Raw genomic sequence first — 25,890 nt, 5'->3', positions numbered from 1 at the left:
TCAGCCAGACAGAAAAAGAACTGTGTGATAATTGGCAATATGAAGACATGAATAAGAGAAGAATAAGATTAGGAGCACAGGTAAGGGTGATGGCAGATGGGCAGGAACAGGCAGTTACCTGGCAGAGGAGAAAGCAATGCCTAGCACTCGGATGCCCTTTCCTTGGTTCTCATCCATGAAGTCATCGTCTTCCTCTACCTGTTGATCTGGCCGGTAGGGTGCCACCCTCAACCAGTTGTAGAGCTTTCGACTACATGCCTGTGGAGAAGACACACCAGACATTATAGCCATCAGGAACTCACCAAGTGTGCTAAGGAAACAGATGCAGGCACACATGTGCAAAGGTTGTATTTGTATGCGCATGTTCCTAGCACTTGGCAGGCTTACAACAAGAAGGCACACCTTGCTTTTGGAAACTGTTGACTACACAGAGGACAGCAATATAAACAAAGAATGTTTGGATTGGAGGGTGGGGGGAAACAGGCTCCTCAAGTGGGGAGGTCTTGCAGTGGCCTGAGGCCTCTCATCTTATGCTCTGCCTGCCACCAGTGTTTCTCCATTAGCTACTAATAAGGGGTTTCTTTTTTTTTGAGGTGGGAGGAAGAGAGAGAGACAAACATCGACATGAGAGAGACACATCCTTCGACCACCTCCCACATGTGCCCGGGGACAGAAACTGCAACCCAGGCGTGTGCCCTGACCAGGAATTGAACTCACAACTTTACAGAGCACTAACCGTGCCACACCGGCCAGGGCAAGGGATTTCTTCACTCTCAGCTCATTTGGTGAAATCACAGAACTAAAGATCATGAGTTTTTCTTCTCACCTTTATGACATATTCTTTGGCTTCAACCATCAGCTTGTTCTTGAGTTCTTTGGCCATCTGCACGTAGAGGAACTGCTGCAATGCTCGCTCGATGGCCATAGTGCGCTGTCGGTTCCACTCCTGTACTTGGTGGCTGAACTCATCTCGGTAGTAGAACTGTTTGATCTCTTCAAAGTATGTCTGATCATTGCCATAGCTAAGAAGAAACAACACTGTGTTGTTAGGGATGGAGAAAATGTGATGCCCAAATGTACACGAAACTGCAAGCGAGCCAGGGACAATGGCTTGCTCAATTCTGAAATTGTGGTTAACATTTTTTTTCTTTTTCTTTAATTTTTACTTATTGATTTTCTAGAAGAGAGAAAGGGATAGAGCGAGAGAAACAATGACTTGTTGTTTCGCTTATTTATGCCTTTATCAGTTGCTTCTTGTATGTGCCCTGACCAGGGATCAAACCTGCAACCTTGGCGTGTTGGGATGACACTCTAACCAACTGACCTTCCCAGCCACGGCTGGGTTCATATTTCTGAGGGACCTCTTCCTTCAATAGACTCATCACCAAGCCCTCCCCAAGAGCCCTACCCCAGAGCTTTGCTTACCCTTCCACCCCCTTCATATCTATGCTGATGTCAATGGTGAGCAGCCCTTCATCTTCAGCCAGGCATATCTTGAGAAACTGGTCATCTCTCAGTTCCTTAACAGGCTTGTTCTTTAGGTACTTGAAGGAGTAAGCGTAGTGGGCCTCATCCACATCCTGTAGACGTCGTCAAGAGAGAATCATCAGCCTAAAGATAGGCTGACTGGACCCTGTGAGAAAAGACTGCCTCTCTGCTCCCAGGCATACAGCTGAGCTACAAGAAATTCAGCTCAATCAGAGAGCTGGGCCACATGATGGATTAAAGCCCTTTACCCAGAGCTCACCTTTCTACCCTTCTTGGTGGGAGTTATATTTAGCTTGGCTCTCTCCTGAAAAGTCTGCCTCAGCACCTGCCGGACAAGAGGCTCTCGGGCAATCTGCAGGGCTACCATGTAGCGGGCACCTTCCAGCACAGCTTCTGGTGTAGGGAACTGGCTGTAGAAAAAATGGAGGAGCTCAGGATGTGGGTGTCTTTGGCCTCAGGCCTCTCCTCTTGCCAGCCACCTGTTGCAAGCCTACCTGCAAACATAATCCTTGGCCAGCTCCAAGGGCTCTGCAGGAAACTGCTCTGTCTCGTGCCGCTGGTAGCTGTCCCGGAGGTTTTCTCCAAACTGCTCAGGAGTAAGCCCAAACTTTTTAGCCAGGCCATCTAAAGTAAACAGGGGAGTGAGACATAAGGTAACAGCTGAGCTCTTGACTCTTAGAGTAAACAGCAGCAATTCTCTGCACTAAACTTTAAAGGTGTCATGAATGAGCAGGACTAGAATGTCTTATAAAGAGCAATGAAAAAAAAACCTGACTAAAGATCTGATGGGATGAGGCAGAAGAAATAGAAATTTTCTATGTTAACTCCTGGGCTCAGAACTAAGGTGGAAGCTATACATTAATAAAAGAACTTCACAAAGAGAGGATGGACTGTCTCCCTTTAACCATGTGAGTTTCAAATTCCTTCAGGAAATTGGGGAGAGGCTGGATCATTACTGTGGGGTGAGTGTGGCACATGGGAGCAAGTGTTCAGAACAGGATTGGTGATTCGCTCACATGTTTCTTAAGTCCTCTTTCTACCCACCAGTGACTATCAGGGAACTCCCCTTGCTCAAGGCTGGAATGCCCAGGTCATAACAGCTAGCTTTTACCTAGGCCAGCGCTCTGGCAGATGGTGTACATGTCTCGACGGGAAGCCTGTTTGAGCTCTGGCCCCCTCTGCTCCTCATCTTCTGCCTCCTCACCTTCACCTGGGAGGGAAAAAGGAGTTAGTGCTCCAGTTTCCAATCACTCCCAAGGATCTGACACACAGAGAAACCCCAAATGACACTCAGCCAAGGGCATCCTTGGAGATGCCATGGCCATCAAGCTTGCTGGGATTTCTTTCTCAGTACTCACCTTCTTCATCTCCCTCTTCCCTTACACGCTTCAGCTTCTTGCGGTTAGCCTTGGCAGCATTCTGCATCTTGGGGATATCACGACCATAATAAAGCAGGAAATGACTGTAGACATCTTTCAGCTCATCCATTGACTGTACATCCTTGAGCCTGGAGGGAAGGGACATAAGACCTCGATAGTCACCAAAGAAGAGTATACCCCAGTTCTGCTATAAGAGGTGCAATACCCATTAGGCAAGATCCCAACTAGTATTCTCAATTATTATAGACACACAATGGTCCAGACCATGACTTAATTACAACCAATGTACCTTTTTTTTCCAGCCCTCACCTAAGGATATGTTTTTTTATTAACTTTAGAGAGAGAGGAAGGGGGAGAGAGAGGGAGGGAGATAGGACGGGGGAGGGAGGAAGGGAGGGAGGGAGGGGAAGGGGGAGAAAGAGAGATCAATTGGTTGCCTTCCGTACGTGCCCCGACTGGGAATTGAACCTGCAACGCTGGTATGTGCCCTGACTGGGAATCGAACCCGTAACCTTTTGGTGTACGGGACGATGCTCCAACCAACTGAGCTACTGGGCCAGGGCACAACTGATGTACCTTAAAGGATGAACATGTAAACAAATGGTGGTTGGTGGCTGTCAAAGGTGAAAACAAAAAGGGAGAGGAAGACAAGGCAGCACGTCCACAGCAAAGTTCGGAGTCCTTGAGATAGTCTTTGTCCCTCCTCCCGATTCACAGTGCTGGCCACTACAGTCAGCTGGTCCCCTTTCACACCCCCGATTCCTGGCCCACCAAACTACTTTCTGGATATAATTTGGTTTCCCATGTAACTTAATATACACGTGCTGATAATTTTGCAAGGTTATGCTCTTCTGGGGGGGCCTGCCTCTAATCCAAGGGCTCCCTGTCATGCAATAAACCCTGCAAATGCTACCTCTCCATGTCGGTGGTGTCCAGAGCCCGGATTCCATCAGCTAGAGGTTTGTCAGGGTCAGCAGAGATTTGCTCGTACTGATAAGCCTGCATCTTCTCAAACAACCGCGTTAGGTTCTCTTTGCGGATCCTCAACTGGGTCCACTAGGACAGGATAGAGCAGCAGTAAGGGCTGGTGTTCAGCCTTGGAGTCCCAAGGCTGTTCTGTTCCTTACCAGGAGACCCTGGGGAAACTTGACAGGCCTGGTGAGGGTTTAGGCTGCTGAGAGAGGTTGAGCCCTGGTAGTGGTGGTAACCAATCCAGCCCTCAACCCCTTGAGGAGCATGGATCCACATTACCTTTTCATCCCACTGCCACACCCTCCACAGGTCATTGATGTGCAACTCAGGCTCCACGTACTCTTTCCGATAGAAGGCAATAAAAGGCACCTAGGGTGGCAAGGAGACTACAGTCAACCAGAGGGGAAACGTCTGTATGGATTCCATTTGCCAAAGGGATTGACAGCTCCAGAAAATGTATCCATTTGGGAGTTTGGCCTCCCCCACAGGCCCATCCAGGGTGCAGGCTCTCCCACCCCAAGGGAAAAAAATACTGCACAGGGGGTAGCATTGTTCTCTTAATCACTGGGGTCTCCTTTAGTCCTCACACTTCTTGAGTCTAGGGACCACTGCTGAGGACAGGAAAAGGGGGGTTATCTTTCCCCTTGTCCCCTAACTGAATTTCTAACCACTGGAATGGGCCACTAAAGCTTGAGATGCTACCTCAAAATGCTGATTTCGCATGAAGCCCAGGGCCTCTTTAATCTTCTGAATTGTGCTGGGCCCTTTTCGACTAAAGCTGCTAGTTGGCTGCCCTCTGTCCAAGTAATCACAGCTTTCCTACAGTAGGAAGAAAAAAGAAACAACAACAACATTGTTACTTGCCTTGTCTCACCACATGAAACTGCTTCGTGTTACAGGATAACCCTGTCAGATGAAACCTAGAAAATTTTCTCTCAGACACTTGTGAGCATATGAGCGCACACACACACAATTCTGCACTAGGCACACAGACGTTTGGGGCAGGGGAGGAAGAGCTTCTCAACTTATGGTTCATGTCAAACATAAGGATCTTTTGGGGAGGTACCTGCAGAGAAATAGTTGGTGTGGCAAAAGCATTCCTATAGATCCAGTCAGCTTCTTCTTCTAGTTCATCATCTTCAGCCCCTTTGACTGGGATAGAGCGGAGCTGCAAGGGATAAGACAACAGAGTGAGGCTAACTTTTATTTCCTATCCCATGTAGGAAAAACATACACCACTCCGGACAAAAACATGTACCCCGCAGGCACACATTTCCAATACCCAGAAGAGTGTCATCCTGGCAAGAAGTAGGTACTTCGTATCTTACTAAAGAGAAAGTGGCATTTCAAGAGCCATAAGCAGCACAAGAGTCTATCTTCCCTCCTCTAAGAGCTGGACTCCCCGTACCTCTTAGTCAGATGGGATTCAAAGCTAATTTCCTAGATACAATCCACTATCAGATTGTTGTTAGTGTTTCTCTGCTACAACCTTTGCAGCAAAGAGGCTCAGAGCAGGTGATGACGGATCATTAGGACAGAGGCTGGTGGTTTCTTACCTGGAACCTCTCAGGCAGGTCGGTGGCTCGGATTTCATTGTCCTGATCTGTGAGGTGACTGCTTTCCAGCTCGCTGGGCTCATACATCTCAAAGATGCTCCTCCGGCTCACACGTTTCTTGGTGGTCTTCTTGGGACGCACTCGGATCTCACCCTCAGCCTCATCGTCCTCATACTCATACTCTTCTTCCAGTTCTTCATCATACTCATTGTATTTTTCAAATTCGTCATAGTCAAAGTCCACACCAAAAATCTCCTGGGCTTCTTGCAGGGCCCTGTGGGTGAGAGCAAGAGGTGTTGGCCTAGGTTCTGGTACGAGGAGAGAAATGCAGCCCCTGCATTGAACCTTTACTTGCCCCAAGGGAACTAAGAAGGTTAAGAGAGCAAATAAAAAAGCATACTCACTGTGGAATAAAGGCTTAGCTGGGGGATATTTCTAGGGATATTATTTATGAAGGATAAAAAGCCCATCTTTGACAAATGCTACTCACAGATCAAATAGCAACAGGGCAAATGGGTTCATATCCAGCTCAGTGGATGTGTCTTCTAAGGCATTATTCCCTTAGAGCAAAACTTTTCTTTCAACAAAGTTATATTTAGAAGGCCAATATATAAATGAATAAACATGGAGCTACAGGTTGAAGAGAGAGATTGGAGCCTTGCCCACCCCGATCCCATAGTATTTCTAGTGTTGCAGAGGGAGCTCTCAGGCCTTCTGGAAGCAGGCTGAAATATCCTGCCTAGCAAAGGATATTTGAGGCAGGAAAGCAAAATGGCTGAGAACTGGGAATGTCCCATTTTTGGCAGAGGTCTCTGACCTTCATGACTAGGGTCACGCAGATGCCACCATCCCCACCTCGTATCAGACCCCACTCACGCATCTGTGTATCCAGGAAGCTTTTTCCGCCACTTAGGTTTCTTCAGAGGCTGTCCATCATCATCCACAATGAAGTCGTCAATGTCTGGGTAGGAAAGGAGGGGTTAGTGCTCAGAGGCAGAAGATGAGCCAGGGCTAGGTAGCTTTAGTTCCTATTATATGAGTGGCAAGTGAGAAGAGGAGGCTCCTAAAAAAGAACTTTTTTGGGTCAAATGCTGGGGGCCTGTAGCTGATAACCGGTTTCCCACCCTATTCCTACGGGCTAGGAAATCCCAACACTCACCCGAACATTGGCCTCCTTGCCTGACGCCACATACCTGACTCTTCATCATCTTCCTCTTCTTCCTCTGCAGGGGCCATGGGGGCCTCCACAGCCTCCTGACCATCTTCCCCTTCGCCATCCTGGAAGATTTCCTCTGCAATGGCCTCTTTTTCATGTTCCTCCTTGCCATACTCCTCCTCGTCGTCATCCTCATCATCTGACATTTTTTTGACACGTCGGTATTTTTGCTAGGGGTGGGAAAACCTGCTTCATCAAGGTCTGAGGGGATTGCATAAGGATGCCTGCTCTCCAGTCTCACTCACATTTTCCCACCAGTTATGCTGACCAAGGGAGATGGGAGAGAACACATTAAGTGGTACTTTCAGCCTGAAAGCCTACCCTTGAAATGCTGACAAGCCGTTTTCTAACAGGTACCCAAATCTCACATATTAATCTAGGCTCCACAGCACAGTGATAGTAAGCAACTTTCTCTTCCCTGATGTTCCCCAAACTGTTCTGGATGTGCCCCCTTCCCCAGGAGTCATCGAATTTCAAGGGCTTCTTCCTTCTCCCCCAGGGATAGAGACAAAGAACGACACTTACTCCTCTTTTGACTTTGACACCCAAATTCTCCTCAATGAGGTCAAAATCATCATCCTCCAGGCGGTCATCAAAAGATGCTGGAGGAAACAAAATGTTACCCATGGTGACAGGGAGGCCCCTTCTCCACTGCAGCTTCCACCCTGGCCTCACTTCACCCGAGGAGACTACTACTCACTGCGTTTTCTCTTCTTGTGACCGACGTCATCTTCCGAATCACCGGAGTCGCTACCCTCATCCTCCTCCCCTTCGTCTTCATCGTCATTGATAAAGCCTTTCAGGTTGCCTTGTTCATCCTGGTCATCTGGGTTCTCCTCCTCTTCCTCCTCATCTGGAAAATATGCATGTTTGAGGCACAGAGTTTGGAAAACACTCTGGAGGTGGGGCAGGACCACCTGCTTAACTGTGTTTCTCCATCTGCTTTGAACCTAATAACCTGGGTGCCAAACGAACTCTTCTGCCTCATCTAAACATGTAAAAACATGACCACTGACTTAGAACCGAAGCATCTGGAAAGAATTCTCTCTTTTGTATTCACCATCTGTCTTCAGGCAAGATGATCTTCCTCCTAATTACTTTGACTCTTTACTAGAGGTTTTACCGCCACCAAATAATCTTTGCTTTCCTCTCAGTTTATAAACTCGGCAGCTATATTCCTTCTTTCATCCATGATTCTCTTGATGAAACTTACATTTCCCTTTCCTTCTATAAAAGCCATCTCATGGTTCTATTCTTTTTTTTTTTTAAACTCTAGATTTCAGTGTGTTTTTTAAAAATATATCTTTATTGATTTCAGAGAGAGGAAGGGAGAGATAGAAACACCAATGACGAGAGAGTCATTGATGGGCTGCCTCCTGCACGCCCCCGACTGGGGATCAAGCCCGCAACCCAGGCATGTGCCCTGACCAGGAATCGAACCGTGATCTCCTGGATCCTAGGCCGATGCTCAACTGCTGAGCCACGCCCAGCCGGGCTGATGGTTCTATTCTGATGACCCTAATGATTGGGTTTGGAGAGAGAAATAGGAAACTGGGTGCATAAATACCAATACTAGTAGGTGTCTAAAAGAGGGAAACATTACATATGTATTTATTTACTATTTGTCCTCTCCCCTTAATGTAAACTCCATGATACCTGGGTCTTTATTTTGTATTTTTAGTTCTAGGAACAATGCCTGGCATACAGTAGATACTCAGTAAATATTTTCTATGAATGACTGAAAATTCTCAAGCTGGTACCTCATGTGTGATAACTTCTGTGCTTAGCCTGAGCCTCTCATCAGCAAGAATCCAACTATCCAAAGCTTAGCAATAGTGGGTAGAAGCTTGAGGCTGGGGAATCCTCACCGTCATCCTCCTCTTCCACAAATTTCTTGGTGACTCGGGGTACCACCTCGCCTTCATCGTTGTACTCTTCCTCTGACTCCTCGGCCTCACTTTCCACAAAATCAGACATCGCTGCAGCTTTTCACAGCCTGCCTGAAGACTAGAGAAGGGAGATGGTGATTAAAAAATGACAGGTTACTTTACAGAGGGCCCTTAAACCTTCCCACAAACGGACTTTCAGCCACATGCCACTGCTCTGCCCACTCAATCAATTCCACCTGGGGGGGAAAGAGTAAGACTCAGATGGCTCCATTTCTTCTATTTTCCGTTCCTTCCATGGTTGCTCCTCTCATGTGTACCTTTAAAAAGGTGATTATACTGGACTTCTCTCTATACATACCATCTTGGTTCCCCAAAAGCTTTATCTCACTTACCATTTGGGGGCAGGAATGGGCAGATGAGGAAAGAAATTCGTGTAGAAATAATTATAAAGGTAGGGATATGGTAGTATTGAGATTATGTGACTCGCTCATCAAGAAGTTTATAAAACAGTAAGTGCCAACTTAATGACAGGCACTTTCATATACACTATATCTGGCTATTGGCAGAGGCAAAAGAAAAATACTTTTCAACAAATTAAACATTTCATGAACTTGAGCCCACTTGTTGAGTACTGGTTGGGAGCATTTGGGTGGAGAGGGGGCCTCTTTAGAAACATGAGAATCATAACTCTATTTTTATCACTTACCACCCCTTCCCCCAGGAAAACAACAACAAAACCCACAACACTTTGAAAAAGACTTACAGAGCTTACCAAATAAAGGAAACAGAGTTAAATGCAAAGATTGCTAAGCTTAAGGGTAGAGATCAAATCCTGGTCCCATCATGTACCAGGTATATAAACCTAAGCAAATGTTTGAATGTGTCTGAATATCAATTTCTACACCTGGAAAATGGCAATAGCCCTACCTTCTTTGCAGGGTAGTTGAGGATATTACATGAGATAGGGGAAAGAACCTAGTTTACTGTTTCAATAAATGTTAACTAAGTTTGAGTCTGAATCCCAGGCCCAATTTTCCTTAGCATCCTGTCATTTTGTACCAACCAATCCCAACTCTGCTGTCTATGTCCCTGATTTCAGACTCATCTGAAGCCTGGAAATGGAAGTGGAGAATGCCAGGACCAGAATATGGAGCTTCCTGGGCCTTGTGTAGGACTTTTCTTTTTTTCTTTTTTTTTTAAATATATTTTTATTGATTTTTTAGAGAGAGAGGAAGGGAGAGGGAGAGAGAGATAGAAACCTCAATGATGAGAGAGTCATTGATCGGCTGCAGCCCATGCCCTGACTGGGAATTGAACCCCGATCTCCTGGATCCTAGGTCGATGCTCAACCACTGAGCCACGCCCAGCTGGGCTTGAGTAGGACTTTCAAAAACAGCATATATCACACAAATCATAACATCAAGATTCCTTTCTGGAATCCTGAAGCTGGCTGCTGATAAACTCAGCATCACTCCTCACCCTGTTCTGAATTATAGTCCATTGTATAAATATCTACTTTCCCCACTTACACTATAAGCTTATGGAAGTTAGAGACCATCTCCTATTAAAGGGCTATTAAAAATCATGAAAACATAAATGACAGTTTGAGAGGCACCACAAGATACTTTGTGATTCTGTGCCAGATAAGCTGTATCTTTCTTTGTGCTCGGCACAAAACATGCACTGCTAAATATCTGTTAAATTGTACTTCTTTTTTCATATTGTTGCCATCTTCCCAGTAAAATGGCAGTGGGAAGGGAGAGAACAGGAGGGTGGGTAAGAGTTGCGTGAAGTGATCTAAGCTCTCGGAGGAGCTTTAAGTTCTGTGGCTCTAATTCTCCAGAAAATTACCCTACTGATATCAACTGATACCATAACCAATTAACTTAAGATTAACTAAGCTATAGGAAACAAAACTAAAGGTATGGAGTTCTGGTAGAAAGGGAGGGGCAATCATATAGTCTTATGTTCAATTTTAGGTTGAGGCTTCAGATGCCATTTTTTTCAAACTTTATTGAATGCCTACCATGAACATACAGTCTGCTAGGAGCTGGGGATTTGAAGAGAAACAGGATTGTTTGTTCTCAAGAAGTTGACTTCTAGTATGAGAGAGAGATGAAAACAAATAAGGACCATAAAATAATTATGTATTATGACATTTGAAGAGAGCAGGCATAGGAAGAGAATTGGAAAACAAACCAACCCATAACAGTCACACAAAAACCAACCAAAACTAATAAAGGTCTTTCTGGGGTACTTTAAGCAATTTAAAAAAAAGTTCCCCAAGGAATAATGTTTATCACACACCCACCAAGTTCTATACACTTAACAGATACCTATTAACCCCTACACTGTCCTATGAGTTACAGCACACTTCTCTCTCCATTCAACAGAGGAAATAGGCTCAGAGAGATGAAGTCACTTGTTCAAAGGCAACACAATTAAAAACTCTAAGAGCTGAAATCTGAGTTAAGATCTGTCTGACTCCAAAGTCAGTTGTTTCTACTGTACTAGTAGTTTCCAATGTAGTCTGGGGACCACCCCCTCCCTTCTCTCAAGAGTGTACAGCGGTGTTTTCCAGAGGTTAAATGACATGTCGTATCACAACAGACTGAATGTAGAAGCAAATATGAGAAATTCAGCTATTCTATTAAGGCAGACATTAAAAATATTAAAAACAAACAAGCAAACAGAAAGTAAAACAATGCCACTCTTCTCACTATACTTTTTTGTTCTGAAGATTATTAAAAGATTTATGTTTAAAGGTAGTGGGCTTATTATTTTCTTTAATGTGATATAATTGACAAATAACAGTATATAAGTTTAAGGTGTATAAGTGTTGATTTGATATACTTGTATATTGCAAAATGACTACTTTTTTTGCAATGGCCTTACATGAGTATTTCGCATTTTCATTTCTAATCCAGTAAACATCTATATAAATCTCATAAACATCAATAGATATAACTCATAAACAAAATTTCTTTGGAGTCTTAAATTATTTTGAAGCATAAAAAGGGGTTCCGAGATCAAAAAGTTTGAGAGCCACTATACTAGACCTTTGTATAGGACCTGCAAGGTATAGGAAGCCTTGGGGTTAGATTTATGCTCTTACCCCGCCAAAATCTGTATCCTTAAGGTCATACAGCTAGACTACTGCCAAAAGTGAATATCTAAAATTTCTGCCAATTAAACCTGGTGCTTTAATTTTAATTTTGAGATTGCTTCCCCTCAGCCCTGAACTGAGCCATTAAAAATAGATTTGGGTACAGCAGCCTCCACACATAGTTTGCTTTAATTAGGCTATCGGACCCACAAATTCAATCTTGTAAGGCCTCAACATCTTCACATTAAAAGCTAGCTCCTGCAGACCAGATGCCCTACAGCCTACTCAACAGAGTGAAACAGAAAACCTACCTGATGAAAACAGCTTTCTTCTATCAGGGGGGTAGCTGATACTCTGTGCTGCATGCAGCTTTCCACATTCCCTACGTTAGCAATAAAGTACATGCTGTGCTATAGCTGGGGAAGGCCTCCAATCTAGTTCACTGCCAAGACTTCCAGTTAAAAGAGGTGTGCCAGACACAATCCTGACTTGCTGCAAATTGCAGGAGCTAGATGTGCAGAAGGTGCTGCTGCAGCACTGCAGGCTGAGGTTGGCAACTATTCCAGAACAAACACTACTTATTAGTATATGCCTATTATTACTATATGATACCTGAGATGAGCCTGATATAGTTTGGATTTTGTATTTAGTACTTATGCTCTTGAATTTCCCCCATATTCAGACTGTAAGTTAAATTTGCTACTGAAACAGGTCCATAAGGGGAGTGGGGTGGTGAAGGGAGGTTTTTGCAGGCAGAAGCACAGTTGCTCAAAGGGATAGGCTGGCAGTTACCATAACATTCTCTGGAACAGGAATGGAGTTGGGATCAGATTGCCACAGGGGAGGCCCTCAGCAGTCCCTCCCTTTGAACAAGATGATGTAGGAGACAATTAAAAGTAGACCAGAGCAAAAAGATGTGTCTGTTAATTCCCTCCACTGGCAGCTTCAATTAACATTTACTTTTTTTTTAGGGCCAAGCTCTGTCCTGGGATTTACGTATATAAAAATGAGTAAAGTACACTTTTTACCCTGGAGTTCACAACCTATCTCAAAACACTTATAAAGTTATGACAAAACATAATGTTATATGGCAGTTATATACCAAGACTATGAGAGTAATATGAAGAGGGAGGTCAGGAAATGCCTCAGAAAAGGTGATGCCTGAATTGAGAGGAGTTAAGAAGATAGTCTGGAAAAGGGCAACATGAGCAAAGGCTTAGGTCTGAAAGGGCCTAGTGGCCTGGGGAATAGCCCCAGGAGTTTGGTGTGGAGTTTAAGCCACAAGATATTCCGTATTTTTTTAATCCTCACCCAAGGATATGTTTATTGATTTTAGAGAGAGGAGGGGGGAGAGGAAGAAGGGGGGGGAGAGAGAGAGAGAGAAATACCGGTATGTGAGAGAAAGAGAGATCAGTTGTCTCCCATAAGTACCCTGACTGGGGATTGACTCTGCAACCTAGGTATATGCCCTGACCGTGAATGGAACCCACAACCTTTCTGTGTATGGGACGATGCTTCAACCCACTGAGTCACACTGGCCAGGGTAAGACATTCTGTATTTTATGAATGAGGGCCTAGGACTATTTCAAAGATTTTCATGAATGACTACCCAATTTGGAACCCAAAAATGTAAAAGTTTAATAAATAAAAGTATTCAGTCATGTAATACAAAGTTCTTTCAAGTTTGGGATTCAGAACTCTGTTATGAAAAATCCCAATTACACCAAATCAAGATGTTAAAATAGAGAAGAGGTTATTTCTACCTATAATCATCTTAACATGTACACACACCATATTTATAAGAATTAATTTCAGAATCTTTTTAATGCCAGGGTACAGAAAGCACTATTGCTAGTAATGGTTAACATAATAAGTAATTATTAAGTAAACTTACCAAGTTTCCTTGGGGAACAAGAAAAGGGCAAGAGAAGAGCAGAAACAACTGAAATATGTAACCAGATTCAGAATCCCTGCCACACAAGGAGGGAGTAACAGCTACTGAGCCTTGTACCACAGTTGGGAAACATGTACAGTACTACAGTTCCTGCTCTAGCACAGGGGTTGGCAAATTACAGAGGGCAGACCTACCACTGTAGCACAAAAGCAGATATAGACAAGCTATAATGAATGGGAATGATCTAAGTTGCCCCAAGAGAGTTAGTTTTGTGACTTCCAATCTTCTGCCCTGGCCATACAGCTCAGTTGGTTAGCGTGTCACCTGACACGCCAAGGTTGCTGATTCGATCCCCAGTCAGGGCACACACAAGGAAGGGTCAATCAATGAATGCACAGATGAGAACAATCCATGTTTCTCTCCCTCTTCCTCCTCTTCCTCTCTCCCTCTAAAATCAATAAATTAAAAAAAGGTTTTAGAAGTAGAGGTCTTTAAAGAATTAATAACAAAGGTACCACGGGAGCCTGTAATAGAGGGTTTTAACATGGTTTGAGGAAGTGACTTTAAATAAAGACTTTAAGACTGAGGAGGAACTAGCTAAGCGGAGGAGCTGGCTCCTTTGGAGGTGGTTCCAGGAGTGGTGGTGTTGGAGAAGAGCACTCCCAGCACCAAGCCCAGGATATGCTGTGGCAGGAACAGTGATGGCTACTTTAGGAAGAGAAAGAAAGGTTCATAGTGAGTTCGAGGTGACGTCATAAGTGTCTTGGTAGGATAAGTTAAGATTCTGGACTCTATTTGAAAAGTGCTGGGAAGCCCCTGAGGGGTTTTAAACAAAACTGATTTACTTGCCAATTCAACAAATATTTAATGAGTGCCTACTGCATGTCAGACATGTGCAAGACAAAGTTCCTGCCCCTCAGATACCTATATTCTGGTGTAGGAGAAAAATACGACAAATTATATAGACCGTTATAAGTGCTAGGAAGGAAATAAACACCCTCACCTCTGAGAAGGTGAGTTTAGATTGAGATACCAAGAATGGGTAGGATGTGGTATGCAAAGCCTGGGAAGAGGCTCCTGGTAGCAAAGACAGGAAAGAACCAGGCATATGGTGTCCTAAGGCTAGTGTGACCAGAGAGCAGCAAAGGCAGCAAAATGTGAGGGAGAGGCCTTCTCAAGTGGGGCTATGAAGGCCATGGAAAGGCATTAGAGCATTTTAAACATTTTAAACATGATCTCATCTGACCTGATCCTGCAACATGGAAAACAGATCAGAAGGGGATCTGAGTGGAAGCAAGGAAAACTGAGGACACTCTTGTAAAGTCCAGGCAAAAGATGATGGTGGCTGGGAACAGGGTGGTTGCAGTGAAGATGAAGAACAGAAGACAGATATGAAACATACTCCGGAGATAGACATGATAGGATTTACTAGAAGACTTGGGGATGGAGGTAGTAAGGGAGAAGGGTCAAAGGTGATTCTCAGAGGTCTGGCTTTGGTAACCATGTGGATGCCAGTACTAAGTGATACAGGGAAGACCAGGTTTGGAATGACTGGAAAACAAAAATTTTCTTTTTGTCATGTTAGGTTTGGGATATTTACTGGTGACCTTGATAAGAGCAATTTTAACAGTGTGGTCAGAAGAGAAACCAGATTGGTATAGCGTAAAAACTGAATAAAAGCCAAGAAAGATGGCACAGGTAGAAATCTGGCTATTAAGGGAAATAAAAAAAAGTAGGATAGTAGTTGGAGGCAGAAAAGAGGAGTATCAGAAAGAACATAATTTGTATGTTGATGGGAACAGATTTTTATAGAGAGGTGATTTTTACAGGATTTGGTGATTGATTTTATTGGGAATAACAGAGGAAAAATCTAAGGATTATACACACAGGATTCTGATTGTGGTGCCATTATTGACACCAAGAACATGGGAGCAAGAGCAAATTTATTTGCCTCCGAAGACCGTATGTTTCCACCATATTTGGTAGGCTTCCTTACTTGTCAACATCTACTGAGGGAGAACTATAAAATGTGACTGAGCCTTGCTAGACTGCAGTTCCTGATGTGACTTAATCTCTTGATGAGGTTTAAACTGCTTTGGGAGCAACAATGCTATGCTAATTGAATCTAGTAGCCAGGTGAACCAACTGAGTAAGAATGGGCTTGTACTGGTTGAAGGGGCAGAAGTTATGGAAAAGGGCACTGATGGGGGAAGCAATCCTACTTTTGTAATCAATACAATGAAGACTTAAAAACTGGTAACTTTCAGATAAACAGTGGAACTAGCTGCTCCCCCCAAGAAATTAATCAAATCCAAAATTGTTTATACTCTCCAAGTTTATTAACAGCAATGGTGTACCTTAATACTCCCTTATTATTTCTGATATTGCAGTGAATTTCCATGGGCATTATTTTCGGAAAGCTTAGGCCTCCTTTTAAAGAAAAATAAGTATAAGTTCTTGCAACAACCAAGGAAAATGAACTACTCCAGCTGGTTCAGGGAAGTGCCTGGAGAGGAAGGCAGAAACTGCAAGAAAACAGTTTTAACTTAATAGCCCATTCTGATGTTTGTGGTAGGTGTTTGTGGATGCAGCTAGCAACCTACAAAAAGGTCTAAGTTTACTATTCAACAGTATGGAAAGATGGAATGTGGCATAGCTCTCTAGCCTAATGGTCGAGCTGCTGAAAGCTTCATAGGTATCACATCCTCAGAACAAACCACTCAATCACCTGATCCAGTCTCAGAAGCCCCAGATCCATTCCATTTCCAGAGCTTTCGTGTGGCCCAGTTTTCAGAAGCTACGACAGAAGGACGGTATCCGAAAAAGCCTGTTGATCCAACAGGCAGCCCAATTCACGGACTCTGGGTGGCACAGGGTTCGGAAGAGCCTTGAGACTCTCAGTAACTACCCTGCTTTCCTTCTTCTTTTCCCTCATGGAGCTGGGAAGGCCAGGGGCCCCCGTTCTTCCTGCATACGACTCCCCAATACCTTTTCCTTACGGGACCAGGCCCTAGGAGCCTGGGTCCCCACCTGACCCATTCGAGGAGCACGCTTTCCAGTCCGAACTTCACCTACCTGAAGTCCGCCGCTTCTCCGTTGCGATAAGCCCCCACCAAGGAAAATGGAGTCGTCAAACCAAGACTGGGAAGGGATAGTAAGGACCCACCGCACGGACCCTCCGCCGCCACCGCCGCCGCTGCTGCGTCAACGTGCTACGTCACTTCCGGCTCCCTGTCACTGGGAGTGGGCGGGCCATTTCTTGCTCTCTTCCCCACCCGGCTCCCCCGGGTTTGACCAAGAAAGAGCGAAAACTGGCAGAAGCGGTTCAGGAAGGCAGCTTTCAGAACAGAGCCCCGGGAACAGAGCTAGCGGATTGGAAGTAACCAGGCCTAGCCCGTTCCTCAGGCCGCTCTAGCCAAAGGAACCATAAAGAGCAAATTAGGGCTCCTTCATTTCCTCCTCTCTCTGGTTCCTTTCGTAGCTTCCGGTTCCGGGGAGGGGCCGAGTTTTCTTAGTGGGTTAAGGGCACCGCGGCACAGCCAGGATGGCTGTGGTATCGCTACTGTTGTTTGGGGGTTTGTGGAGTGCTGTGGGAGCGTCCAGTCCGGCTGTCGTTACATGCGGTTCTGTGGTAAAGCTACTCAATACGCGCCACAACGTGCGACTGCATTCACACGACGTGCGCTATGGGTCAGGTACTGCCAACCGGGTTCGGGTGGGCTAGGAAGGCCTTGTAGGCTCCGGAGGGGGCGGGGCCTGGAGAAAGGCTGAGGGGTGTGGCCTGGGAAGGTTAGGTGAGCCCCTGGGAGGTTCTTGAGGTCTGGAGGCAGGGAGTCGGAGAATTGAGTTGTTCTAAGGCACCTTTTTTTTTTTTTAATTTAAATTTTTTATTGTCGACACTATTGTAGACGTCCCCCATTTCCCCCCGTGTTTGCCCATCTCCACCCAGCCCCCACCCGGTCTCCCTTGGCCCTCCCCATACTAATGTCTGTGTCCATGGGCTATGCATATATGTCCTTTAGCTAATCTCTTCACCTTCCTTTATCCAGTCCCCTCCACCGTTCTCCCCTCTGACATTTGTCAGTCTGTTCCCTGTATCCATGCCTCTAGTTCTACTTTGTTGGTCAGTTTTTGTTCATTAGATTCCACATATTAGTGAGACCATCTGGTATTTGTCTTTCTTAGATGGCTTATTTCGCTTAGCATAATAATCTCCAGGTCCATCCATGCTGTCGCAAAGGGTAAGAGTTCCTTCTTTTTTACAACCGCGTAGTATTCCATTGTGTACCACAGCTTTTTTATCCACTTATCTACTGATAGGCACTTGGGCTGTTTACAGATCTTCACTATTGTAAGTAATGCTACTATGAACATAAAGGCGCATGTATTCTTTCTAATTGGTGTTTTGGGATTCTTAGGATCTATTCCCAGAAGTGGGGTCACTGGGTCTAAAGGCAGTTCCATTTTTAATTTTTTGAGGAAACTCCACACTGTTTTCCATAGTGGCTGCACCAGTCTGCATACCCACCAGCAGTGTACTAGGGTTTCCTTTTCTCAACATCCTCGCCAGCAGTTGCTGTTTGTTGATTTATTGATAGTAGCCATTCTGACAAGTGTGAGGTGATACCGCATTGTTCTAAGGCATCTTAATCATAATACCAGCCTCATTCTGGTGAACTATGTGCCAGGTATATACATTACATATATACTCTTCTAGATTTATATCATTCCTACAAGATAGAGATTACTGTTATCCTCATTTTAAAGATGAGGAAACAGACTCAGAAATAAATCACATACTCAAAGCCTTGCAGATAGTGAGTGACAGACAGAGTGCGATCCAAATTGTCCAGGTTCAACGTCTGTTTTCCGATACTCTGGGCTGGCACTACTCAAGTGTGGGAGAGATATACATAAGTGCTGTATCTCTGAAGTTTTGAATTCCAAGAGCTCACTCTTTGCCTTTGACCCTCTAGTTCTAGCTCTTTTGCATAGTGACACTTGATCTTCAACTCTTCTTTTGGCCTCTTTTTATTCAAACCTTACCCTTATTGCCCGGCTGGTGTGGCTCAGCAGTTGAGCATTGACCTATGATCCAGGAGATCACTGTTTGATTCCTGATCAAGGCACATGCCTGCATTGCGGGCTCAGTCCCCAAGGGGGTGTGTGCAGGAGGCAGCCAGTCAATGACTTTCTTATCATTGATGTTTCTATCGCTCTCTTCCTCTCCTTTTCTCTCTCTGAAATCAGTAAAGATATTAAAAAAAAAAAAGTACAAACCTTAACCATTCTTCTTGTAAAGAATTTAAACTAAAGCACTCACTGGAATTGGAGAGAAAACTGTTTCTGAGAGTTTTTTTATTGAATGAAGTTAAAATGCTTAGTTTGCATGTTCATTTAAAATTAAGCAATTATTTATAGGTTCATTTAGTATACATTAATGAGCTCCTACTATGTGCCTATTGTTATTCTTGATATAGGAGATATGGTGGTCAGTCAGCCAGTTACAAGAAAACCAAAACAGACAAAAAGAGAAAAAAGTTAGTGTACTAGTGAGAAGAGAGCCATTTAAGATGACTGCTAGGTTTCTATCTTGGATGACTGATGATACTAATAGCTAAGAGAGGAAGGAGCTCTCTTAGGTGGAGGCTAGTCAGTGGTTCGTGAGTCTCAAAACCTGTTTGACCAGTTAGACTTGGAAAGGAACTGAGTTGTCATTGTTGGGATGTCTTAATAATCCTAGGTCAACCATTCAGCAAACACCTGCTATGTGTCCACTTTATTACTTTTAAATTTGATCTCGTTTCCTACTTTGGATCTACTAAATCAGAGCCTTGCCAGCAGGAACTTGTAAGTTTAGAAAGCTCTTCAGGTGCTTCTGATGGCTAGCCAGATTTGAGAACCAAGTTCAGTCTAGAGCTCAGAAGAGAGATCTGTGCTGAGCCTGAGATAAGTACATATGGTACCCGACTTAAAAATTTTTTGATTTTACCATGGTGTGAAAGCAATACGCATTCAGTAGAAACCAGCTAGGCTAAGCCCTGATGTTTGGTAGATTAGGTATTAAATGCATTTCGACTTACGATATTTTCAACTTACACTGGGTTTATCAGGACATAACCCTGTCATAAGTTGAGGAGCATCTGTTCAACATCATTGTAGAGGTGGTGGTTAAAGATGTGGGTAGAGTAATGAGATTGCCCAGGATGAGCTGTAGTTCTCAATTTGGTGTCAATTTGAATCACTTGAAAAGTTGTTGAAGCACTTATAAATGCTTTTGTCCTGATCCCCAACAAGTATGAAGGTGGATAAGGGCCAGGGCTAGAACTCTGGGTAATTCTAAGGTTTAAGGATGGGAGAGGAAGTGGAGAGTTTAATAGAAAGTGAAAAAGGAGACAAAGTATAGATCATGATTTAGTGAAACAGGGCAGTAAGGACCAAGAGAACTGTAAGGCAATAACCAGAAGTAAGGAGGAAAGGTTGGTTTGCTTTTATTTTTAAAGATGTAAAAAACCATGAGCTGAGTGGAAGAAGCAATGGAGAGAAGCTGGTAGCTTGGCTACAAACATTCACCCAGATAACTGGGACAAGACATAATGTGTTAAGTGGTAAAAGGGAAGTGTCATTAAAAGGCTGTGGTCAGGCCTGACCGGTGTGGCTCAGTTAGTTGATCATCATACCAGGAGGTCGCTGGTTCGATTCCATGTCAGGGCACATAACCCACCCAGGTTGTGGCTCGATCCCCAGTGGGGGTTGTGCAGGAGGCAGCTAATTGATGTTTCTCTCATCAAGGTTTCTCTCTCCCTCTCCCTCTCTCTGAAATCACTGTGTGTGTGTGTGTGTGTGTGTGTGTGTGTGTACACACACACACACATATAAAGGCTGTGGTCAAGGCAGGGCCAAGAGACTTGAAGGCAAAAGTAGGAGGAATAGGCAAGAGTACCTGAAGAAAGTTTATGGGAAATAGGGAGTGCCTTTAAAGAATTGTGTAGTGAATAAGGCCTAGGGAAGAGAATATCCGTGGTATTTATATGCAAGAGTGGCCTATTTGGGGGATTTGACAGAAAATAAAGCTTCATGGAAGGCCATGTGATAGAATTGTTAAGAATGTCAGTTGTAGCCCAGCCGGGCATGACTCAGTGGTTGAGCGTCGACCTAGGATCCAGGAGATCAGGGTTCGATTCCCGGTCAGGGCACATGCCCAGGTTGTGGGCTGCAGCCGATCAATGACTCTCTCATCATTGATGTTTCTATCTCCCTCTCTCCCTCTCTCTCCCTCTCTCTGAAGTCAATATATTTAAAAAAAAAAAAAAAAAAAAAGAACATGAGTTCTAGAGTTAGGGCATCTAGATTCAAAATACCAGCACTGTCTCTTGGAGTTGTGTGACTTTGGACATACTATTCAGCCTTTCTAACACTCCAGTGTAAAATAGTGATAATAATAATAATAATACCAACTTCAGCACTGGCTGGTGTGGCTCAGTAGTTAGAGCATTGGCCCATGCAGCAAAGGGTCATGGATTCAAATCCCACTCAAGGGCACGTACCTGGGTTGCAGGTTCGATTCCCAGCCCCAGTTAGGGTGTGTGTAGGAGGCAACCAATTGATATGTGTCTCTCACATTGATGTTTTGATGTTTCTCTGCTCCACCCCCACTCTCTCTAAAAAACAATGGGAAAAATATCCTTGGGTGAGGATTCAAAAAAAAAAAGAATACCTACCTCAGAAAATAGATGCATGTATCAAATAAGAATATTCAATCAAAAGGCTTGGGTTATATCTCACACGTAGTAAGTGCTCAATACACATTAGCTAGCTAACAATTACATATATATTTTCTCTCTTAAGCCTGGGTAGCTATATATTTAACCCAGTGCCTTTTAACCTGCAGAATTATACCACTTTAGGCAGTATTAACCAAATTTAGATGACTCAACAATACTTTTATAATATATTGATAGATGACTTAAAAAAATTCAGGAGTTGTATGGCTGTTTGGATTAAAGTTGACAGCAAAAACTGGTCTCATTTTTAAAAAATTCTGACTTGAGGATATGTTTTTATTGATTTTTTAAATTGATTTTAGAGAGAGAGGAAGGGATAGAGAGAGAACATTGATGTGAGAGAGAAACATTGATCAGTTGCTTCACATACTCACCCTGACTGGGGAGCAAACTCACAACCTAGGTATGTGCCCTGACAGGGAATCAAACCTGCAACCATTTGGTTTATGGGACAATGCTCCAACCAACTGAGCTGCTGACCAGGGCAAAACTAGTCTCATTTTAATTGTGAAATGTGATTAAAAAAATTTTTATTGTAATACATAGTAAACATTGAATAATATTACAAACATGTTAAAATTATATGATTAGACACCTGACATGTACTAGGGGCTATCCAGGCTAGCATATATAAGTAAATGCTGCTTGTACTTCAAAAAACCTGCATGTGTTCATTTATTTAGTGCCCTTTGATGCAAATTATTGAATTTTCTGATATGGCACACTCTTTTTTTGTTGTTGTTAATTCTCACCTGAGGATAGTTTGCCATTGCTTTTAGAGAGAGTGGAAGAGAGAGCGCCAGCGAGTGCGTGAGAGTGAAACATCAATGTGAGAGAGACACGTTAATTGGTTGCCTCCTGCACCTTACCAGGCTTGGGGATCAAACCTGCAAACCAGGTATGTGCCCTTGACTGGGAATCGAATCTGTGACCCTTTGGTGCACAGGCCGATGCTCCAACCACTGAGCTACACCGGCCAGGGCCCAATACGGTCTACTCTTTTTTTTTTTTTTTAATGTTGTTGATTTTAGAGGGAGAAAGGGAGAGGGATAGAGATAGAAACTGAGAGAAACACATCCATAGCCTGCCTCCTGTACACCCCCTACTGGGGATCAAGCCTGCAACCCAGGCATGTTCCCTGACTGGGGAATTGAGCCAGTAACCTCTTGGTTTATGGGTTGACGCTCAACCACTTAGCCACACCTGCCAGGCGGTACACTCTTAAATATAGTTTATCATATATAACACTATATAAATACATTAAGTATTTCTTATATATGTTAGTGTTATAGAAGAAAAAAATATTACCAAGCATAGGGTTTTCTCCCTATCCCTCCAAGCCTATTTTATGACATGGGGCACATTATTGGCCATTGGAAAGAAAGGGGTCCAGTTGAACTTACCCTCTTTTCTTTTTTTGGCTGCAGGTAGTGGGCAGCAGTCAGTGACAGGTGTAACCTCTGTGGATGACAGCAATAGTTACTGGAGGATACGGGGGAAGACTTCCACAGTGTGTGAGAGGGGAACACCCATCAGATGTGGCCAGCCCATTCGGCTGACACATGTCAACACTGGTCGAAACCTCCATAGTCACCACTTCACCTCACCTCTTTCTGGAAACCAGGTGAGGTGACATCCTATGGGTCATTGCTGCTTTGTGCTTTACTCAGTTGAGTTGTTTCATATCTTGGTTCTTAGTCCTTTCTTTTCCAGGTGTAGATGTTCTCTTTTTTGTTTTTTAAATATATCTTTATTGATTTCAAAGAGAGGAAGGGAGAGAGAGAGAGAAACAGCAGTGATGAGAGAGTCATCATTGACCGGCTGCCTCCTGTACCCCTTGGACTGGGGATGGAGCCTGCAACCCAGGCATGTGCCCTGACTGGTAATCGAACTGCGACCTCCTGGATCTTACGTTGATGCGCAACGACTGAGCTACTCCTGGCCGGGCAGATGTTCTCTTTTGTGCAGACCTGGAGAATTGGCTTTGTCTCATACCTGTGAAAGAAATTATTTCTGGTCAAAATGGAGACTTTATATCTAGATCAAATCAAGAAATGAGAAAAGATAGAATAGGTATATGTTAGCATATCATGTCCTCTTGATAAATCCTACAATAAAGAAACCTAATGGTTTCCAAACTTGCAATAAGAATTATTCTTATTGTAATGTTGCCAACTGACCACATTAGGAAAATGAATTAGGTATTGTGCCATTTTTTAAGCCTTTAGCTTTTGGGTGTGGAACCCCGTAATGACTGCTTCCCTCCCACCCCACTCTGTGCACAGTTTTCTCTATTAATATCTTACATTAGTATGGTAGATTTGCTATCGTTAATTGATAATATTGATACATTGTTATCAACCAAAGTCCATAGGCATTCCAATTTCCTTAGTTTTTACTACTATCCTTTTTTGTACCAGGATCTTATCTAGGATACCACATTACATTTAGTTGTCATTTTTCCTTCAGCTCCTCTTGGCTGTGACAGTTCTCAGATTCTTCTTGGTTTTTATGACCTTGACAGTTTTGAAGAGTGCTGGTTAGGTATATTATAGGGTACTTCTCTACTCTATTGGAATTTATTTGATGTTTTTCTTATGATTAGACCGGCTTTGTAAAGGTTTTGGGGAGAAAGATCACAGAGGTAAAGTGCCATTTTCATCACATCATAACAAGGATACATACTATCTACGTGATTTATGACTGTTGATACTGATTACCTGGCTGAATTAGTATTTGGCAGGTTTCTCCTGTAAAATTACTCTTATTTTCCTCCTTTCCATACTATACAAAGAAGTTATTTTTCACAGCCCACATTTAAGAATGGGAAGTTATGCTTCTTTTTTATTTATTTTTTCAAACTGTAAGAGAAAGTTTATTTAGAAAGTCACAGAGGTAGAAGAAGTGAGCTGTAGAAGAAACAGGCTCAGGAAACAAGTTATAGAGGCAAAAGAAGGGCCCTTGATGTTTAGGAGAGAGAAAAGTAATGTGCCTGGGGGGGTGGGGGAAGCATGGGTGTGCTCCTTGGAGGGAGAGCAGTTATGCTTCTCCTCCTTTAGGTGAAGTAACCATCTGTATGTATATTAAGTTAAACATGCGTTCTTAGTGATGTCTCCAATTCTAATCCATTACCACATAGATCATTCTAGCTTCCTCCCTTTACATTTTTGTAAATTCCCACTCTAACAGTGAGATACCTGGCTCCATTATCTTCCATTCACCTACTTGTTCAATTCTAGTATACATGTATAGTAGTAGAATTGTTAATTATGTGCAGTTCTTTTTGCCTTTAGTCTTAGACTGTTCCTAAATGACCGCTTTTTATCATTTTAAATTACATAGTTATTAGTATATATTTAAATTATATATTTCTGAATCAGTAATTATTTTATTGTGATAGAAACTGAATATTTAAATGGGATTAGGAGTGGAAGATAGTATCTGCTATAATTTGCTCAATATTTCTTAATTATCATAATTATTTTGTAAGGTGATGTTATCATTTTATAGAAGAGAAAGTAAAGGCTTGAAGGAGTTACATAGGAAGGAATAGAGCCGAGATTCAGGGTCTACTTGTCTCCAGCTTGTTTCTCACCAGGTCTTTTAAAATCTAGTTAAAAGATAAGGCAGGAATATTTAAAGTCAAATAACAAGAGTTATAAAATAGTTTAAGACTATAATAGAAAATATAAGGTAAATAAAGGGTTACTTGCAAAATTAGTGATTTGGACCATAGTCTTATCACAACCAATTTTGTGTCCGTTGTGTCTTCTTATTTTTTCCCCACAGTTTAAATTAGTTACTTTTAAACCACCCTCAAAAGCCTTTCACTTTTGGGTAGTCTTATTTTTCTTCCTATTGCCTACCTCCCCTTTCCAAGCCTATGTGCTAGCCATGATAATGTTGCTACTACCATCTGTGTCTTCCAGGAAGTGAGTGCTTTTGGTGAAGAAGGTGAAGGCGATTATCTGGATGACTGGACAGTGCTCTGTAACGGGCCCTACTGGGTGAGGGATGGTGAGGTGCGGTTCAAGCATTCTTCCACCGACGTTCTGCTGTCTGTCACAGGAGAACAATATGGTCGACCCATCAGTGGGCAAAAAGAGGTGCATGGCATGGCTCAGCCAAGCCAGAACAACTACTGGAAAGCCATGGAAGGCATCTTCATGAAACCCAGTGAATTGTTGAAGGCAGAAGCCCACCATGCAGAGCTCTGAGTTCGGAGACTGTGAGCCACTGTCACCACACTGTTCATAGACATCTGCTGCTGCTTCACCCTGGGATCCCTGCCACAGGTCCCCTGGTCATTGTCCATGTTACCACTGAGATGAAGATGGACGGCAGAAAACAGTGACTGTGTTAGGAGGCTTCAGCCCTTCACAGTTGAAATGGTTCTCCCACTTGGGTCTGTTCTTTCTGAGTGCAAGACTTATTGGTGAAGGAGCAGGTGCTTTTTATTCATACTAATAAAACAGAAACTAAGGGAGACATCCCTCCTAGCTGGGAGATTTTTACTCTTCAAAAGCTTGGCATCATGGATTATTAATGTGTGTGACTTTTTCCCTGTTTTCTTTCTCCAGAATGATAAAAAAGAATTTCATTGTTA

At 43.4% G+C, this 25,890-nt stretch overlaps 2 protein-coding genes across 4 annotated transcripts in view; one reads left to right on the top strand and one right to left on the bottom strand.

Annotated features, from left to right (window-relative positions):
* Positions 1-16,992, bottom strand: part of SUPT6H (SPT6 homolog, histone chaperone and transcription elongation factor) — a 32,373-nt gene extending 15,381 nt beyond the window's left edge. For 2 of the 3 annotated variants that reach the window (XR_013997385.1, XM_081116099.1), the window contains exons 1-18: positions 16,576-16,992; positions 8,480-8,618; positions 7,312-7,464; positions 7,137-7,213; positions 6,589-6,781; positions 6,272-6,356; positions 5,396-5,669; positions 4,906-5,007; positions 4,542-4,658; positions 4,119-4,208; positions 3,781-3,923; positions 2,847-2,995; positions 2,600-2,698; positions 1,983-2,112; positions 1,748-1,898; positions 1,426-1,580; positions 827-1,022; positions 119-258 (exon numbers count right to left, since the gene is read on the bottom strand). Coding sequence is in view for 2 of the 3 variants with exons in the window: in XM_081116099.1 (XP_080972225.1) it covers positions 119-258; positions 827-1,022; positions 1,426-1,580; positions 1,748-1,898; positions 1,983-2,112; positions 2,600-2,698; positions 2,847-2,995; positions 3,781-3,923; positions 4,119-4,208; positions 4,542-4,658; positions 4,906-5,007; positions 5,396-5,669; positions 6,272-6,356; positions 6,589-6,781; positions 7,137-7,213; positions 7,312-7,464; positions 8,480-8,588 (2,363 nt within the window). In the remaining variant the exon portion in view is untranslated. Of the gene's footprint in view, positions 1-118; positions 259-826; positions 1,023-1,425; positions 1,581-1,747; positions 1,899-1,982; positions 2,113-2,599; positions 2,699-2,846; positions 2,996-3,780; positions 3,924-4,118; positions 4,209-4,541; positions 4,659-4,905; positions 5,008-5,395; positions 5,670-6,271; positions 6,357-6,588; positions 6,782-7,136; positions 7,214-7,311; positions 7,465-8,479; positions 8,623-16,575 lie in introns of those variants that run through there. The other variant, XM_081116100.1, reaches the window with a different exon arrangement.
* Positions 16,972-25,890, top strand: SDF2 (stromal cell derived factor 2). Its single transcript, XM_081116101.1, has 3 exons — positions 16,972-17,195; positions 22,712-22,908; positions 25,214-25,890. The coding sequence occupies exons 1-3, from the start codon at positions 17,045-17,047 to the stop codon at positions 25,499-25,501; spliced, it is 636 nt and encodes a 211-aa protein (XP_080972227.1). The 5' UTR covers positions 16,972-17,044; the 3' UTR covers positions 25,502-25,890.

This window comes from Miniopterus schreibersii (assembly GCF_964146895.1).
Source record: "Miniopterus schreibersii genome assembly, chromosome: 16".
NCBI classification, from domain to species: domain Eukaryota; kingdom Metazoa; phylum Chordata; class Mammalia; order Chiroptera; family Miniopteridae; genus Miniopterus; species Miniopterus schreibersii.
Note: the sequence above shows the minus strand (reverse complement) of the source record. Positions and strands in the feature narration are given on the sequence as shown.

What these genes read in the sequence shown, in the direction of transcription:
- SDF2 (XM_081116101.1), top strand. Translation starts at nt 17,045, where the DNA reads ATGGCTGTGGTATCGCTACTGTTGTTTGGGGGTTTGTGGAGTGCTGTG. An exon ending in CGACGTGCGCTATGGGTCAG is followed by an intron (nt 17,196 to 22,711) that starts GTACTGCCAACC and finishes TTTTGGCTGCAG; the next exon opens with GTAGTGGGCAGCAGTCAGTG. An exon ending in CACCTCTTTCTGGAAACCAG is followed by an intron (nt 22,909 to 25,213) that starts GTGAGGTGACAT and finishes TGTGTCTTCCAG; the next exon opens with GAAGTGAGTGCTTTTGGTGA.